Source organism: Aaosphaeria arxii, assembly GCF_010015735.1.
Source record: "Aaosphaeria arxii CBS 175.79 unplaced genomic scaffold BU24scaffold_7, whole genome shotgun sequence".
NCBI lineage: Eukaryota > Fungi > Ascomycota > Dothideomycetes > Pleosporales > Aaosphaeria > Aaosphaeria arxii.
This window is the reverse complement of record NW_022983480.1, coordinates 1,808,680-1,825,001: the sequence shown is the minus strand read 5'-3', so window position 1 is coordinate 1,825,001 and position 16,322 is coordinate 1,808,680. Positions and strand designations below refer to the sequence as shown.

At 48.4% G+C, this 16,322-nt stretch overlaps 7 protein-coding genes across 7 annotated transcripts; 5 read left to right on the top strand and 2 right to left on the bottom strand.

Moving 5' to 3' along the window:
• Nucleotides 1-2,525: 2,525 nt before the first annotated feature.
• Nucleotides 2,526-3,092, bottom strand: BU24DRAFT_352441 (uncharacterized protein; the record flags this gene model as incomplete). Its single annotated transcript, XM_033523731.1, has 3 exons — nt 2,526-2,663; nt 2,721-2,841; nt 2,881-3,092. Coding segments are annotated over 3 exons (471 nt in total), but the record flags the coding sequence as incomplete, so codon positions are not given.
• Nucleotides 3,093-3,723: 631 nt separating this feature from the next.
• Nucleotides 3,724-5,071, top strand: BU24DRAFT_351789 (uncharacterized protein; the record flags this gene model as incomplete). The annotated part of the gene is made up of 2 exons (XM_033523707.1): nt 3,724-4,133; nt 4,180-5,071. 2 exons carry the CDS (start codon nt 3,724-3,726, stop codon nt 5,069-5,071), a joined length of 1,302 nt encoding a protein of 433 aa, XP_033381412.1.
• Nucleotides 5,072-5,094: 23 nt separating this feature from the next.
• On the top strand, nt 5,095-6,078 carry BU24DRAFT_317387 (uncharacterized protein; the record flags this gene model as incomplete). Its single annotated transcript, XM_033522892.1, has 1 exon — nt 5,095-6,078. A coding segment is annotated over one exon (984 nt), but the record flags the coding sequence as incomplete, so codon positions are not given.
• A 456-nt stretch (nt 6,079-6,534) lies between these two features.
• BU24DRAFT_330156 (ankyrin) lies at nt 6,535-6,780 on the top strand (the record flags this gene model as incomplete). Its single annotated transcript, XM_033523021.1, has 1 exon — nt 6,535-6,780. A coding segment is annotated over one exon (246 nt), but the record flags the coding sequence as incomplete, so codon positions are not given.
• A 1,584-nt stretch (nt 6,781-8,364) lies between these two features.
• On the top strand, nt 8,365-10,509 carry BU24DRAFT_494942 (MFS general substrate transporter). Its single transcript, XM_033534093.1, has 4 exons — nt 8,365-8,709; nt 8,766-9,752; nt 9,812-9,943; nt 10,014-10,509. The coding sequence occupies exons 1-4, from the start codon at nt 8,531-8,533 to the stop codon at nt 10,276-10,278; spliced, it is 1,563 nt and encodes a 520-aa protein (XP_033381409.1). The 5' UTR covers nt 8,365-8,530; the 3' UTR covers nt 10,279-10,509.
• A 312-nt stretch (nt 10,510-10,821) lies between these two features.
• BU24DRAFT_425632 (uncharacterized protein) lies at nt 10,822-12,398 on the bottom strand. The gene has a single exon (XM_033528784.1). It carries the CDS (start codon nt 12,342-12,344, stop codon nt 10,989-10,991), a length of 1,356 nt encoding a protein of 451 aa, XP_033381408.1. The 5' UTR covers nt 12,345-12,398; the 3' UTR covers nt 10,822-10,988.
• A 915-nt stretch (nt 12,399-13,313) lies between these two features.
• Nucleotides 13,314-14,309, top strand: BU24DRAFT_425631 (S-adenosyl-L-methionine-dependent methyltransferase). The gene has a single exon (XM_033528783.1). The coding sequence runs from the start codon at nt 13,379-13,381 to the stop codon at nt 14,225-14,227; it is 849 nt and encodes a 282-aa protein (XP_033381407.1). The 5' UTR covers nt 13,314-13,378; the 3' UTR covers nt 14,228-14,309.
• Nucleotides 14,310-16,322: the final 2,013 nt, after the last annotated feature.

The following is a 16,322-nucleotide window of genomic DNA, read 5'->3' as shown; positions in this document are numbered from 1 at the left end:
CTGAGCCTGCTGAGCCGTGATGGCATTCAACTCGAACCAACGCTCTTCAGCAGTTTATTAGTAATGCATTGGACCCTAATTGTTACCGAGGAGGCATGAATGCTTCGTTATCGTCAATGTGGGAATCGGTTCACTTGTTTCATTGTCCCAATAGTGTGTGCAGAAGGAAGGTACGGAGAATGTTGCCAGCGATGGGCATTCTGTACGTGTATGCAGTCTCGTTACAACACTGCAGTCCTCTGTGACTAAATTGGACGCGGCCACTATTCTAAGCTGCGAGGATGCATTTTTTGTCGTTGTCAAGAGGCCTGCCAATAAGGATATAATTTGCTGACCCTACGCGACCACTTGTGTGCATCTGCCTCTCAAAGTCGGAATCCATCGACCGCTGTTGCAGATCTCAATGGGTCTTTGTTCCATCTCTGCCAAGCCATGATAGCCTCCCTCGGGAACTTCGGGTCGGCCCGTGATGCTCGAATTGGGATACATTTATAGGTAGGCAAAGGGCTGCGCAAGACTGCTGCGCGGCGTCGCCGCGTGTTGCGAAGTGGTCAAGTGCGACTCGGACCCAATGTACCCAATCACGCAGCTTCAACAACTACGGGTTGCTCTTTTGTGAGTTTCTGCTTGGGTCTGTTTTTGGAGGCTGTGCCATAATTCGGGTGCTGAGCCGTAATGCTGCCTCCCCAAGCTCGCCTCTTGAGGTCCTTCTTTCGCACATCCAATCATACGTCTTTGAGAAATTCGGGGTCATTCTTTATGAGTCTTCATCTGGGGCTGTGTTGCGCTTGCACACTCAGGTAATGCAGACGAGTTCGAGTTGCTGAGCCGTAATGCTGCCTCCCCAAGCTCGCTACTTGAGGTTCTTCTTTCACATATCCAATCATACGTCTTTGAGAAATTCGGGGTCATTCTTCATGAATCTTCATCTGGGGCTGTGCTATAGCCTGACCTCGAACGGGGCCAGGCAGTGCATCGAGTTGCTGAGCCGTAATGCTGTCTTCTAAGTTCACTACGTGAGGTCCTTCTTCCAGACGTCCAATCGTACATCTTCAAGACTTTTGGGGTGCTCTTTCAAGAGCTCTTTGTAGAGGCTGAGTCGAAAGCTGAGTATTGAGGCTAAGTTGAGGCTATGCAACGAGTTCGAGCTGCTGAGCCGTAATGTCGTTGCTCTCAATTGCGCTGCCAGGGCTTCACCCTGAATCCTCGATCACACATCTCGAAGAACTTCAGCGCGCTATCTTGTGGAGTCTGATATAGGTCTTTGCAGAGGGCTTTGCATTGGTACATAGTTGCCAATCGCATTCATTCACTGAACGGCTGAGCCATAGTGACACCTTCTCAGGCATAGTACCCTAGGATAGATTGCAACCGCCCAGAAGACTAATCTGCCAGGTTATTATGCAACATGAGAAGGATGAGGTTGTATGTGAAGACACAAATCCCGGCTTTGCAAGGAACGATGATTTGGTTGTTATTGAAAGAAGAGCCATTACGGCTCAGCAATTCAACACTGTGGCCGCCATCGAGCTCAACGTTTCTCCGGGCATGCAAAAGTGCAGAGCGGTAGGTAGATCGGCTTCTTATTAGCGTTTCGGACGATTTTGCGCAGCCTAAGGCTTTGGGGATGTTCTGGGCCCTGAGCAGCTAGACCCCAGGATCGATCTATTGGGCGAACAGCTATTATGGCTTAGCAAGCCACTATGAGTAGTATTACGGCCACCCACCGCCCTTTCTCTAGGTACGCAAAGTGCAGAGCGGTAAGTAGATCAACTTCTCATTGGCAGCCCACGATTTTGCGCAACCTGAGGCTTCGGGAATGTTCTGGGCCCTCGAGCAGCTAGACCCCAGGATCGATCCATTGGGCGTTTCCAGTAGAGCCAGACTGATAAAGATAAGCCAATCATGTTTGCAGCTCTCGCGAGTGATCTACCGGCTTCATATGGTCTAGCTGATACTGACTTAATAGGCTCTTATGCCAAGAATAAGCTGAGAATTGGAGTTTCGGGTGGGGGGAAGCGCAATTCCTGAATGGGAGATTGTAAAATATTCAATGAAATGTATGATGCTGAAGTTGAACTGTGCATATGGGTCATAAAAAAAGAATCTGCCTCCGTAAGAGATATTACGACCAGAGATTAGCCAGCCTGGATAGCCTGCAACATTATGTCTTCCCTGTATCAACATACTTGACATTGACAATCATTCGAACCGATGTTGCTACAGATGGAATTAATTATAATGATCAGAGATGACCGTATTCTACCAAATTCTCGCCATAGATGTATACACCAGCACGAAATGCAGCATATGCGGCTAGTTCTTGTTCTACATTACATATTTTAACGCCTCACAGACATACGGCTTGGTTACATGCCCTGTTGACCATACAGAGTCTGCAGTAGTCCCAATATTCGTGCCGGATCATGTACACGGGAGTTGCCATTGGCTGCAGCAATGGCATTGGGTATAGTCGATACAAGCCCAATATCACCTACAACTCCTGCGTCAGCTCTTACTCGGGCCTACGCAAATAACGTAGCACATAAGAAATTGGGCATTGTACCACAGATGGGCCGAGCTGAAGCATTTATAGTAATTTCTGGTTCTGGTTTTTGACCTCGACCAAGGTCATCTTTTCCGGCATGCACGACCAGCGTCCGCTACTTCTTGTCAAATATCGAGCCAGCTTCTCCAGCAATCATATTCAACCCACTAACACCCAAGATACTATAGGACCCGGACAATTTGACCAAAATATCACTGAAAGACCCGATTGAGATGCTTTTGAAATTTCCGAGATACCAACGTTGCGTTCGGCATATCCGCGGTCGACATGTTCTCTACAGAAAGGGTTGACCGCAGTGTCAGCTTGCGCACAGCGGCATATGTGTTGTGGTGCCCATGGAATAACGTGGCCCAGCTGAAGTGCACCCATTGGTGTTGTCGCCATACTTGTGAATGTGGAACGCATGCTCCACATTTGCATCGTGACCCCGGATGTTCCAGGTAATTAGGGTTGAGGCAACTTCGTGTTCTTGTTCGAGAACGACCAAGTCACCTATCATTAGGTCTCCGTGGAGAATGGCAACTGGATAAAGTCAATCCCATCCTTTAGCGATACTGCCTGTTAGCTCTGCCACACTGTAATCGCTGTTTGATTTCTTGGAACAAATGTTTAAAAAGCTAGGGCAGCATGTCGTGCTGGAACGGACCAGCTCTTGTCATGACTGGGACGCCTGCCCGTGAGTGTTGAGTTACTGAAGCGAAGAAGTATAGTGACACGGAAACGAAGAAATTCTATGCCACTGCGAGCTACGGGTGTAATGTATGTTCATGGTGTCTTCTTTTATTCCTCGAACAATGCGCATTAGGAGCAAACCAAAGTTGACTATCATCTATGCGAAAAACTGCGGATGTTGCGGGCTTTTAGTAGTTAGCAGGGATCATCGATTGGAATCTCTTATTTGAACTCGCGCAATGCTTGCGTAGCTACAATGCTGCAGCATCCTTGAGCCAGATGGAAGTCAGCCTGTTGCATATTGCACCTGACCGGCCTTATCGATAAGATGCAGTGCAGCACGCTGTTCACCGGACGCAGCTGTTCAGCCTTGCTGCAGCACCCTCAGCCTTGGGCTTGCGATTTCGTTGCCTACACAATGCGTCTCTCTTCTCTAACAGCTCTGCCTTACACACCCGTCTCGTCTGTCGATTTGTATAGGTATGGAACCGCTCAGCGTCACAGCCAGCATCATCGCTGTTCTCCAGCTCTCGACCAAGGTCCTCGGATACCTCAACGACGTCAAAGGTGCGTCGAAAGATCGCGCAAAGTGTGCAGTTGAGGCCTCAAATGTACACAGTCTCCTTACCAATTTGAGATTCCGTCTTGAGGAGGGAAGCGCCGATACACCATGGTACACCGCTGTCCGAAACCTTGGAATCGAGAATGGACCGCTTGACCAGTTCAAGCAAGCGCTGGAATGTTTGCAGACTCATATGAAAGGTGGAGGTCGATTACGGCAGGCAGGCAAAGCGCTGGTGTGGAAGTTTAAGAAAGAAGAAATTGCTGGCATATTACAACGAATCGAGCGCTTGAAAACGCTTGTGGAGATCGCACTACAGATGGACCACTTGTAAGTCGTTATAGTAGAACCACGAACTTGTGTTGCTAACAGTAAGAAGCAAATTACTTCAAGCCATCCGAACCGATACCAGCGCCCTCCAAACAGGCGTCCTTGCAATGCAACCTCAAGTAGACGAGATCTACCAAGATCACGTTGATACAAAGCACAGCAAGATTCTAGAATGGATCTCGCCTTCTGACTTCCCTGCTCAGCAATCAGACATTATAGGTCGCAGACAGGAGGGAACAGGCCAGTGGTTTCTTGATGCACCCGAGTTTACAACGTGGCTTAGTGAGCCAAGGGGCACTCTCTTCTGCCCAGGGATTCCAGGGGCCGGCAAGACAATGGTAGCAGCAATTATAATTGACTACCTCCTGAAGTCTGCGCAGAGCAGCCAGATTGGAGTTGCGTATATATACTGCAACTATAAAGCGCAAGAAGAGCAGGATACCTCTAGTATACTTGCAGCTATCGTTAAGCAGCTAGTGCAGAGTCGACCATCGCTGGCAGAGCCTATAGCACGACTGTACAAGCAGCATGCTGATAAAGGCACGAAACCATCACTGGAGGAGATCTTTGGCGTCCTTCAAGAAGTAGTCGCAAAGTATCCCACTGTCTATATTGTGGTCGATGCTCTGGATGAGTGTCGAGGCAACGACGGCACTCGTAGTCGGCTTCTGGCCAGGCTCCAAGACCTGCAAGTAGGAGAAGATGTCCGCATGATGGCCACTTCGCGGTCCATACCAGAGATTGAAGATAAGTTTCAAACAGCAACAAAGCTAGAAATACAAGCAAGCAATGAGGACGTAAGGCAATATGTAGCTGGCCAGATGTACCGACTGCCTAGATGCATCCAGCGTGACTCTGCACTGCAGGTCATAGTACTAGACAAGCTTGTGGACGCGGTAGACGGCATGTATGCAATTTGTGTCACATTGGCGAAATAGCGTCAGCTTACCCAGTCCCTAGGTTTCTTCTTGCCCGCCTGCACACGGACTCGCTTCAAGACGCAGGATCCGTGAAAGAAGTCAAATCGACATTAGACAAACTCTTGAAAAACCAGGGTACACTCAACAAGGCATATGACGAGGCTATTCAACGTATAGACAGCCAAATGGATAGACAAAAGAAACGGGCCAAGAGAGTACTGTCGTGGATCACGTACGCAAGGAGACAGCTAACCACAACGGAGTTGTGCTGTGCCCTTGCGGTGGAACGCGATGAAGCAAAGCTCGATCCAGACAATGTGCCAGACGTTGAGGACTTGCTATCCGTGTGCGCCGGCCTAGTGATTGTTGATCCGAAAAGCTCTGTCATTCACTTAGTGCACCAAACTACGCAAGAGTACTTCGAAGGCGTTGGGAATGCTTGGTTCACAGACGCTCGACAGGACGTTGCCTCAACATGCCTCACCTACCTGTCGTTCGATGTGTTCAAGACTGGTAGCTGTTCCTCTGATGAGGAGTTCAAGAAAAGACTCCAAGACAGTAGATTCCTAGATTATGCTGCAAAGCACTGGGCACATCATGCTGCGACGGTAGAAAGCGACGTGCTTACGCTAGCCTGTTCGTTTCTTTCCGACAGTCAATTAGTTTCGAGCGCTACGCAGGTGTACTTAGTTCATGCCGACATGTACGCAATGTATAGCCAGTTCTATCCTAAGGATAGGACAGGATTCCATCTTACAGCACAATTTGGTTTGTCTGTTACCCTTGAGGCTATGCTTCAATCTGAAGGACACAAGGGAGCGACATTACTCAGAGAGAGAGATAGCTATGGCGACTCTCCATTATCTCTTGCCGCAGAAAATGGACATGTTGCGATGGTGAAACTACTGCTTAGGTATCACGTTCACATCGACACGCAGGGCGGCGGACTGGGCAAAGAACTTTGGGCGGCTTCGTGGACAGGCCACGAGACGATTGTGAATTTACTGCTTGAAGCGGGCGCTAATGTCAATGCACAGGGTGGACCTTTTAAAACCAGCAAGAGCAACGCACTTTGCGCAGCTTCAGAGAGAGGCCATGAGACAATTGTCGAGTTGCTGCTCCGGGAGGGTGCCGACGTCAACGCGCAAAATGGCAAATTAACCCCACTCTATTTGGCCTCAGTGTGGGGCTATAAGGCAACTGTGGAGCTGCTGCTCAAGGCGGGCGCCAATGTCAATGCGCAGAATGGAAAAACCTACGGCAACGCACTTTTTGCAGCTTCAGAGAGTGGCCATGAGACAATTGTCAAGTTGCTGCTCCAGGCGGGCGCCAATGCCAATGCACACAGTGGAAAAGCCAGCGATAACGCACTACGCGCAGCTTCAGAGAATGGCCACGAGGCGATTGTGGATTTACTGCTTAAAGCGGGCGCTACTGTTGATGTGCAGAGACCACATAGAGACAATAACCGCAGCGCACTACGCGCAGCTTCATCAAATGGCCATGAGGCAATTGTGAAGCTGCTGCTAGACAACGGCGCCAATGTCAATGCGCAGACTGAATTCAGCAGCGCACTCTGCGCAGCTTCAGATAAAGGCCACGAGGCCATTGTGAAGCTGCTGCTGGACAACGGTGCCGACATCAACGCGCAGACTGCATGGAGCAACGCACTCTGCGCAGCTTCACGGAGTGGCCATGAGGCCATTGTGAAGCTGCTGCTGGACAACGGCGCCGACGTTAACTTGCAGGGTGGATCTAATAGTATATTTGGTCACACCACTGCGCTTCAGGAGGCTGTCGATCAAGGCCACGAGGCGATTGTGAAGCTGTTGCTCAACAAAGGCGCCGACATTAACGTGCAGAGAAGAGATTCTAAAACCGCACTCCAGGCAGCTTCATCCAGAGGCCACGAGGCAATTGTAAAGCTGCTACTTAAGGGCGCCGACATCAACGCGATAGATGATATACGAACCTAGTAGATAGCCAGCCAGGCATGCCAACCCTCTGTAGATGTCCAGGTACCAAGAGGTATTGAGCATGGCCATGTCACAAATTTATTTTGTGGTGCAAAGGGCCGGGCTGGCCTGATGTTCAAAGCATTTGCGTTGGTTCTACATCATTGGACCACATGCCTGACGATTTGCTGATATTGTACCTGAGCTAGCTCCTCAAAAGCTAGAGGCAGCTCAAGCCTAAAAAGTGTGACCATGAACCGTCACGTACCAATAAATCCTTTGTTGTGTGGAGCTGCTTTGTGCTAAGAGAATATCCACCATCGTTGCTAGCAATTCTGTCTCGATACTGTCGGAGGACAACTTGATTGTAAGATACCGGGATGGCCGGCAATTATTAGTGAAGGACAGGTAACTTAGCATACACCCTCGACCTTACAATACGTTTCCTTGAAGGCTACACTCCTAGCACACGCGGAGCTGGTCGTGGTGAGTGTGATGTTCTTGATGCAATAAGAGGTTTAGATCGTAGCCCAGTGACTGGCGGGATATTCCTGGGCCAGTACTATCTATGCAGGTATCATGTCTAACAGCCAATGGGGTCGCATAATTAAGACCGACATAGAGACTAGAATAGCCAGTACTGCTTCTATGATAGACAAATTTATGACCTCTATTCTTCATGAGAGTTCCATCCCCTGTTCGACCTGATCGTGGTGTCATAGGTGATTACCAGTTTCTAGAACCGGCAGTTGGGTTGTCTGCTTCAACTCCCCTCCTCGAATTAACCACAACAGTGTGCAAGACTATGTAAATGTACGATGCCCTCAGTAGATGTTTCCTCCTACAAGGTAGATATCAGCGGCGATACTGTTAATACCTAGCTGCTGTCAGAGGAATAGAGCTGGGCTAGTGCATCCGTATGTGCTTGAGTGACCTTTCAAGGTTTCCGGTGCAAGATTTGCAAGTCATAGCCACTGCAGAAATAGTCTTGAGATGAAAAACACCAGTAACTAAAACAGGAAGGGCGGAAAACTCGGAAATCTTGTGTTGGTAGCACTCAAGCTCTGATCGCGATTGCTGTAGTTGGCTTCCCTCTTCCTCCTATTAGAACCACCAATCGAACAACGATTGATTTAATTACAATCACCAGGACCTTCAGGGAACCATCTACCGATGCAGAGCCTGGAGCATCAATGTGCGTAGAAAGTTGACGGGTCCGCCCGCACTTGAAAGCGGATATAGCGGAGTAGCGGCAAACATATATTGCCAAATCACTGTATATCCGCCGCCGTTCCTCGTTTGCCACTTAAGTCAACCCCATGGTTTACAACTAGTTAAGTGTATCGTCGTTACCTGCCGCTATTTCCGCATAGCCTCTGGAATTACCAGAGCCGAGGCTTTGGATAGAATTCATGGAGTGTACCTGATAAATTAAAATATACTTGATCGCATGTACGCAGCTCATTGATTGATTACATGCTCTTGTGACGACCGTGACCTTTCGAGTCAAGCTACCACAAAGATGCAAACAAACCCAGCAGGGAGTCACAAAACCTACGAAGGGGTTTCAGAGGATGACTGGCTACCAATGGGAGGAGGGAGGCGACACCCTCAACGATGTCCAGATCGTAGAGAGTTTGTGGTTACATTTGAAGAACCACACGATTGGTGGAACCCTCAGAACTGGAGATCATGGAAAAAGTACACAGCCCTCTAACGAGCACAAGATATGATGATGAGTTGACGAATGCTTCCAGGCTTTGCATATCCACCGTCGCGTGCTGCGGAACGTTTGTTGTCTCGTTCAATAGTGCCATCTTCGCCGCAGGCGCTGCCGAAGCAAGCAAGGAATTCAGGGTCGGGAAGGAAGTTACCGCGCTCGGTACGAGCTTGTTCGTGCTCGGTTTCGCTTTTGGGCCTATGTTGTGGGCGCCTGGTTCCGAGCTTATCGGGCGGCGCTGGCCACTCTCTATCGGCATGTTTGGGTCTTCGATCTTCACCATCGGGTGTGCCACATCGAAAGACATTCAAACGCTCGTCATATGCCGCTTTTTTGCTGGCTTGTTTGGGGCCAGTCCATTATGTGTGGTACCCGCGGTGCTAGCCGACCTTTACAACAGTACCTATCGAGGCATGGCAATATCGATCTATGCACTGACAGTGTTTGGTGGACCGTTTCTTGCACCATGCATTGGCGAATTCATCACAATAAGCTACCTCGGCTGGCGGTGGACACTCTATTTGCCCGCTATTCTGGGACTGTGCAACTTCTGCTTCTTACTGTTTCTTTTAAGAGAAACATTCGCTCCAGTCGTCCTTGTGGAGAAAGCAATACAATTGCGGCGGCAAACAGGCAACTGGGCAATCCACGCGGAAAAGGAGAGACTTGAGCTTAACATCGATGCTGTTATTCGAAACTACCTGACCCGGCCGCTGCAAATGCTTGTGACAGAGCCCATCATACTCCTGGTCACTATGTATATGTCGTTTATCTATGGATTGGTTTATGCACTTCTGGGAGCATATCCGTACGTCTTTAGCCATGTATATGGGATGCCCACAGGAGTGAACGCTCTGCCTTTCCTGGGACTATTTCTGGGTGTCTTACTGGCTCTAATCTTCATCCTCTGCCAACATCGTTCTTATACTCGGAAGCTGAAGGCAAATAATGACAAGATCGTACCAGAATGGCGACTTGGCCCCGCTATCTTCGGTGCTTTTATATTCGCCATCGGCCTGTTTTGGTGAGTTGCTTTTCAGATATACTCCAAGGAAAATATACTTAACTTATTTCCTGCCGTAGGTTCTCATGGACGGCCTTCACTCATTCCGTACACTGGATGGCACCGAGTGCGGCCGGAGTTCTCATTGGATTTGGAGTTCTTTGCATCTTCCTACCATGCTTCAACTACCTAGTTGACGCTTTTGTACCTCTGCAAGTGACCACACATGTCTTGACGCCTGTCTCCCTTGGATGTGTCAACTAACGGTTTAATTCTCCATAGGGCGGCCTCTACAGTCGCAGCCAATATAATGCTTCGCTCGGCAGTTGCAGCCGGCTTCCCTTTATTCTCTACAAAGATGTTTGAGAACCTTGGGGTACAATGGGCAGGGACACTCCTTGCCTGCCTCGCTACAGTTATGATACCAATACCTGTTGTTTTCAGGGCATACGGTCCGATGTTGAGAGGCCGCAGTAAGATGTTGCAACAACCTTCGAGTGCATTGGAAACTCCAGAGTCTTCGGACACGGAAGGACGATCACAGTGACGTTTCAAGGCCGCGGAAGCCGCACAGAGAGATAGACTTACGATATCGTGTAGTGGTCTGCACGTGGATATAGGTTTTAAGTCGAGTATGCGGTAGGTGTATTGGAGTCATCCTGCACTTGGAGGGGTGGTCTTTAGAACCCTGGGAAAAAACAAACGTATCAACTCCAATCTTCAGAGACATAGACATCGATAAGACAGGTTTGACCTCGCTCTTGGGACGCCGCTGTTGAGTAGAAGATAACAATCTCTGTTGGCGCTTCCTCGTCGTAACTGATAAATGTCTCCTCTCACGGGCAGCGGATATGTCTTTTCTCAATCGACCGTAAATCAAACCTTGGAAAGGTTCAAATTTTCTCTCTTTGGTAAAATTTGGACAATCTTCCTTCAATTCATTTATGCCATAAACCATCTTGTCCCTAATAGAAACTCTTATGTCCGCTCCTAACAAACAATCACGTTGCCATCGTGAAAGATTTGTACGTGCTCTTTAAGTTGTTAGTACGATATTTAGATTCATTCTTCTGACAAGTTGATTTCGAACTATCTAATACCCTTACTTGAATACAAAAGGTACCGATCTAGCATCTAACAATTATGCAAAACCCATGTACCATATTGTCAATATAATTACGGCCCAAGAAGGCCGTTAAATGTATATTCTTGAGTGCCTATTGAACAGCCTGAGGTGAAAGTGCAGCCTTCATAACCTCATCCAATGTGTGGCAGGTATTGCATCCAATCTATGCTCTCATACACTCCGCTTGGCTGCGATCGAAACGCTAGTCCATCCTCGACGAAAATGTACAACCGACAGACCACGTAAAGCAACATTAGCGGGAGGCCCGGTAACAGAATCCTCAATGGTACATCTAGATCCGGATCATCGTTCGGCGAGTTATTGCGCAACCGCACTGCCAGCTTCGTCCACCACGATTTCTTCTCCGCAGCGCGCTGCTGTCTTGCCTCGGCCTGAGCCTTTTCGATTGGATGCCAGAGGTAGCACAGGAAGTGCGCTAGGCACCCCAGCCCAAATGTGAAGCATAGAGCGAGCGATGAAATGCGCCATAGCCACTGCTCAACTGGTGTGGGGAAATGCCAGAACCAGGCAACGAAGTTGATGCCCAGAAATGGAACCGAAAACGCGGCTTCAACGAACTCGAGACCTAGTGATAGAGGCGGTAGAGCCATGTCTGACATTGAAATGATCGGCTTTGCTGATCCATCTGCGCCTAGAAACATTTTTCTGCCGAAAGCAAAAAGCGGGGTGTTCAACCAGTACGTGTATATCAGTGAGCCGTGCCATTCATCTCGAGCGACGAAATCAAGTGGTGTTTCAAACCAGGGTTCAGATGTGCGGATATGGCCTTGTGCAAGAGCAATCTGGCGGAGTTCTTCTACGGTCGAGCTCAGTCGCAAGGTCCTTGTCGTATGAATATCGCTTGGTTTGTCTTTCCAAAAGAATACGATTCCCAGCGCGGGTACGAAGAAGGCTAGGACAGTCAATTCGAGCGTAGTGATGGGTAGCCCCTGTGCAAAACGCGCAAGGCAATTTATGGTGAACCAAGCGGACTGAGCCTGGGCGAGCGTGCGCGCGAAGCCATCGTACTTGTTCAAATCATCAATGGCCTCTTTACTAATGTGGAGCTCTCGTCGCGAATTTGGATCAATGTGCTCGTTCTCCATCAGATAGACGAGTGCTTTGCCGTTCAATGGCCACCGTACATTGTCTCTTGTCTCGGCCCACCAGAATCCCATCTCCGCACAAAATGCATGTCGCAAAGACCAAGGTTCCAAGCCTTTCCGATTGAAAGCACGAAGAGTTCTGCGTGCTGAATGCCACTGACCCATGGCTGCTACTAATGTAAACTCCGGACCAAGCAAGCAGATCAGAGTAAGCCACACTTTGCGGAATATGTTCATGTAGTAGGACGTATGCGGCGGTGGGATGTTAACGCAGATTACTGACCAGCTACACAGACCGAATGTCGCGAGAGAAGAGAAGATAATGTCCATGGAACCTCGGCCGTCCGGACTAGAAGTCCAGCCTTGTGCATTATCTGCCATGCCTAGCGACGCAGACTACACAAGAAAGAGCACAACAAGAAAATCAGACATAAGGATGGCTAGTGATGCAGTTGAAGAGGAGTACTTATATGTGGAACCAACACCCTTAAGACTCTGGGCGCTTGGCGACGGAGTTGGGGGCCATTATATTTCTGTTTTGAGTCTGAACAGCGTCCGCTCGCGTAGTGGATTGGTTGCTGGCTTGCTCTGCAAGTGTTCCATCGCGCGCGGCGGAGTTGTTGTTTCATCTCATGTCACTGATTACGTTCGTCCATTGTTCGGCCATTCTCCAACAAGAATGGACATTACTCTAATAATCAAGGACAAGTCAGAGAGCAGGTGGAATCGCATGACACCTAGTGGTATGACTAGATGGCCGCATTTCTTGGCCAAGATTAGATGGTGGATGGTTCACGTACCCCAGATCATGCGGTTCCATGGGGTGGTGTTTACTTTGTACATCATTGAAAAGAAGATGATGCCATCGGCATCCTCAAGAACATTCGGAAGGCTCCGGGGTAGGGTCATGAAAGCAGACTAGTCGTACCAGAGACAATTCTCGAAGATGGAGTCGACTGTGTCATAATGCAGGCATCAACATGATAAATACTGCAATTGAGTAGGAAAGAACAAGCGCGCAATAGTGCGAATTGGCTGGACTGTCAGGGTCCAAGGTTGAGTGAGTCTGCAATTTACGATGCGCTCGGGTTACAACTATGAATTCCTCTACGTCAATGTAAAACGAAACCCACATAGATGCGCATTCAAGAGTAGTCTCTATGTGGCCACTTGCGCATAATAAATTATCATCTAACCATATCGATCATGCAGCATTGGAGACGGTTATCAATTCCTAATACCTCGCCTCTTCCGGAGTGGCACAGCAGTAGTCTGTATAGTGATTACATCCTGCCGGTTTGGGGCGAATAAGTTTGTGATATCAGGCAACGACCCCCCCCAACAATGACACTACTTCCTATCCAAGCAACTCCTCCCACACGGCCAAAGTAATCGATCCTCACCTTCTCTACACAATGACTTCCTTTACCCCTAAACAGGCGATACCGCGCGACGATAAACTATTCGGCATCATTGGCGCGAATTCGACACTTACAGTCGCGCACCACGAATTAGCGGTCATCAAAGGCACTTCAGAATATGCCATCGAGAATGGAGCCGTAATCCATGATGCAGCGTGTGGCTTGGGCCCAGTCACAGAAGCGATTTCAGCAGCCTACCCGGACACATCAATCAAGCTTCACGCGACAGACCTTGCGCCTCCAATGGCTGGGATCTACAATATGTTCGCCGAGAACAAGGGCTGGCCATCGAGGGCCGTGATCATGGACTGCGAGAAGCTCGAATTTCCTGACGAAACCTTCACACATACATTCTTGTCCTTCGGTTTGCCTATCATTGACGACCCTATTGCTGCGACTAAAGAAATGTACCGCACATTAAAGCCCGGGGGTACAGCCATAACCGCATTTTGGTTGAGTATCCCACACGGGGAGTCAGCTGGAGAAACACGGCGCGAGGTTTGGGGAAAGGATGCAGAAACTCAGGTCAAGCCGAATGAGAGACACAAGGACCCTGCATATAATCCGGAACTACTCCGACAAGGTGGCTTCACGGGAGAGGTCTTCACGAAGAATGTACCTGTGACTCTAGCCGTTAAAGACATTGACGAGTTTGCTACCGCAATTTGGAGCGCCATTGGAGAACCGAAAGGCGGTTGGATACAGGAGGATGAAGATCGGTGGGAGGAAGCTATTGCTGCTTATAAGAAGGTATTGAGTCAAAAGCCCGGTTATAAGGTTGATGCGCATGGCAAGATTTCTCTCGAATCCGTTGCCCAGATTGCGATCGTGAAGAAGGCATAGGATACTCAAGATAGTGGGCTAGTTAACCTATGAGAAGTTCAGAAACACTCAATTGAGCGCTGTGTTGTACTTTGTAAGCAACGCTTCACTTGACTTTTCTTCCAGTAAGATATCAAGTGTAGCATACCCGAATCAAAATGCATGAATAGTTATCCGTATGTGGCATTGATTAGCATAATCTACACCCAACCTTTGCCAGTTTCTATTCCTGGTTGCTAACCTTACGCTGTGCCTTAGTGGCATAAGAGCATGAGAATATGTGTTGCAAAAAGTCCGATCCAGCACACCAGATTGTGGCATCCCCAAACGTCCGAAGACCTTGAAATATGGCTACCAAGGATAATATTTCTACTCAAGAGTCAGACTCTGACTATTTCCTCCCCGCTAGTCATGCAAAATACGAACGCCTTACGATGTAGCACTGTGTATGGAATGGCAGTGAAAAGGAAGATTGCACAGAAATTCCATAAAAGATACTATCAAATAGCGGAAAGTGCTTCGTATCTACGCATCCAACAATGACAATAGTACGATTTGAATAGAAAACTGAATACTAAGTTGGAACATCAGGTTTGCAAAGAAGAGTTTGACTACAAATTCGCTTCACTTTCTCTTAAGAAATGAACCTTCTTCCGTAGCTTGGCTTTGTGTACAATCTTGACTTGATGGTCCCAACCCGCCCCTCGTTGATTGAGGACCAACATAATGGCCCAATCCAGCTTGCGGATGCTGAAGGGAGAATATACTAATGCTTCTTTCACCCCATAATCAGGCCTAAGTCGAGATCATTGATAAAGTGTGAATTGCTTAGAATTTCGCCATACAGAGCCAGAAAGATGCAGTTGAACAGAAATCATCGTTCTGTGAAATATCGAGACCGAAGCCCCAGAATATGAAACATGTATATGGAACTCGTGGGCTCATTATACCTGCCATTGGCACGGGAGGTGTAGAGCAAGGTAATGTTTTCGTGCATACTGGAAGAAGAGCTGGTAAACTGAGATCTGGGATATATCTGCCCCCTTTCTAATCACTACAAAAGTTATCTAACTTTAAGATGACTGCATTTATGAAAGCATAAGTCTACAAAACCTTGTCTATTTCGATGATTCAATCATTAAGAAAGTCATTTTGTCTGGACTGCTTCCGGATCCTCTTACTCCCATCGCTGTTCTCGAATGCTACCTCACAGGGCATTGGTGGCACGGTCCTTGTCCGGATTGTAACTATATCTCGCACCTGTTTACAAAGATTTGACAGTTCTCACTGCCGCTGAATGTGTCCCAATTAAGTTTCATTTCCTCTCCTTGTACCGTATGCCGGCCATGCTCTTACTCTTTTTCCGTTATCTTGCCAACATAGCAAGTGTTGAAGCCGGTACCAAGATAGAGTTGTCCAAGGCTGTATCACACACAGAGCCTTGCAAGTGAGGCAAACAAAACATTAATATCTACCTACTGTAGCAGAACCATGTGATCCGTTGAAAATCATTCCAGGAACTTGGTAGACCCGAAAAGCACCTATCTTCGCCCAATTAGCGAAGAATATGAGTCCAATCGTCGTCGGAGCCGGAACGTGATCTACATGGTCAAGACAGGGCTGAAGGGAAAAAGCAAGTCAACATCCCCCACACTCCCGGACATCCACACGTCCTCCAAGTTTTTGTACCTGCGCCGGGATCTTTCCAATAAAACCCCTTCCAATCAAAACACTAGATCCTCCCACAAGGCTTCGGAACATATAACGCCTCATTCTGCACCATTACCTATCTCACGGACATCCACCCTTGACGACGCAACACCAACGACCACCACCACCCATCAACATCTCTCAGCTCTTATCGCAAACAAAGAGACGGAGCTGTCACATACGACCACTGGACTCTGAAAACAGGGCTTCCCGTTCGCTCAGCCGGACTTAAGCAGAGTACTGGCGGATTAGTAGCCAAGTGGGTGACTATTGGCGAATCCCCGCTGTTGTATGTTTTTTTGCCGCTTTGATGTGCTGATCGCAGATTGGGTTGGGAAGGAGCACTAGGTGTTGACCGGAATAGATTGTTGTTGTTGTTGGGTGACGATGTTCATATTTGTTAGAG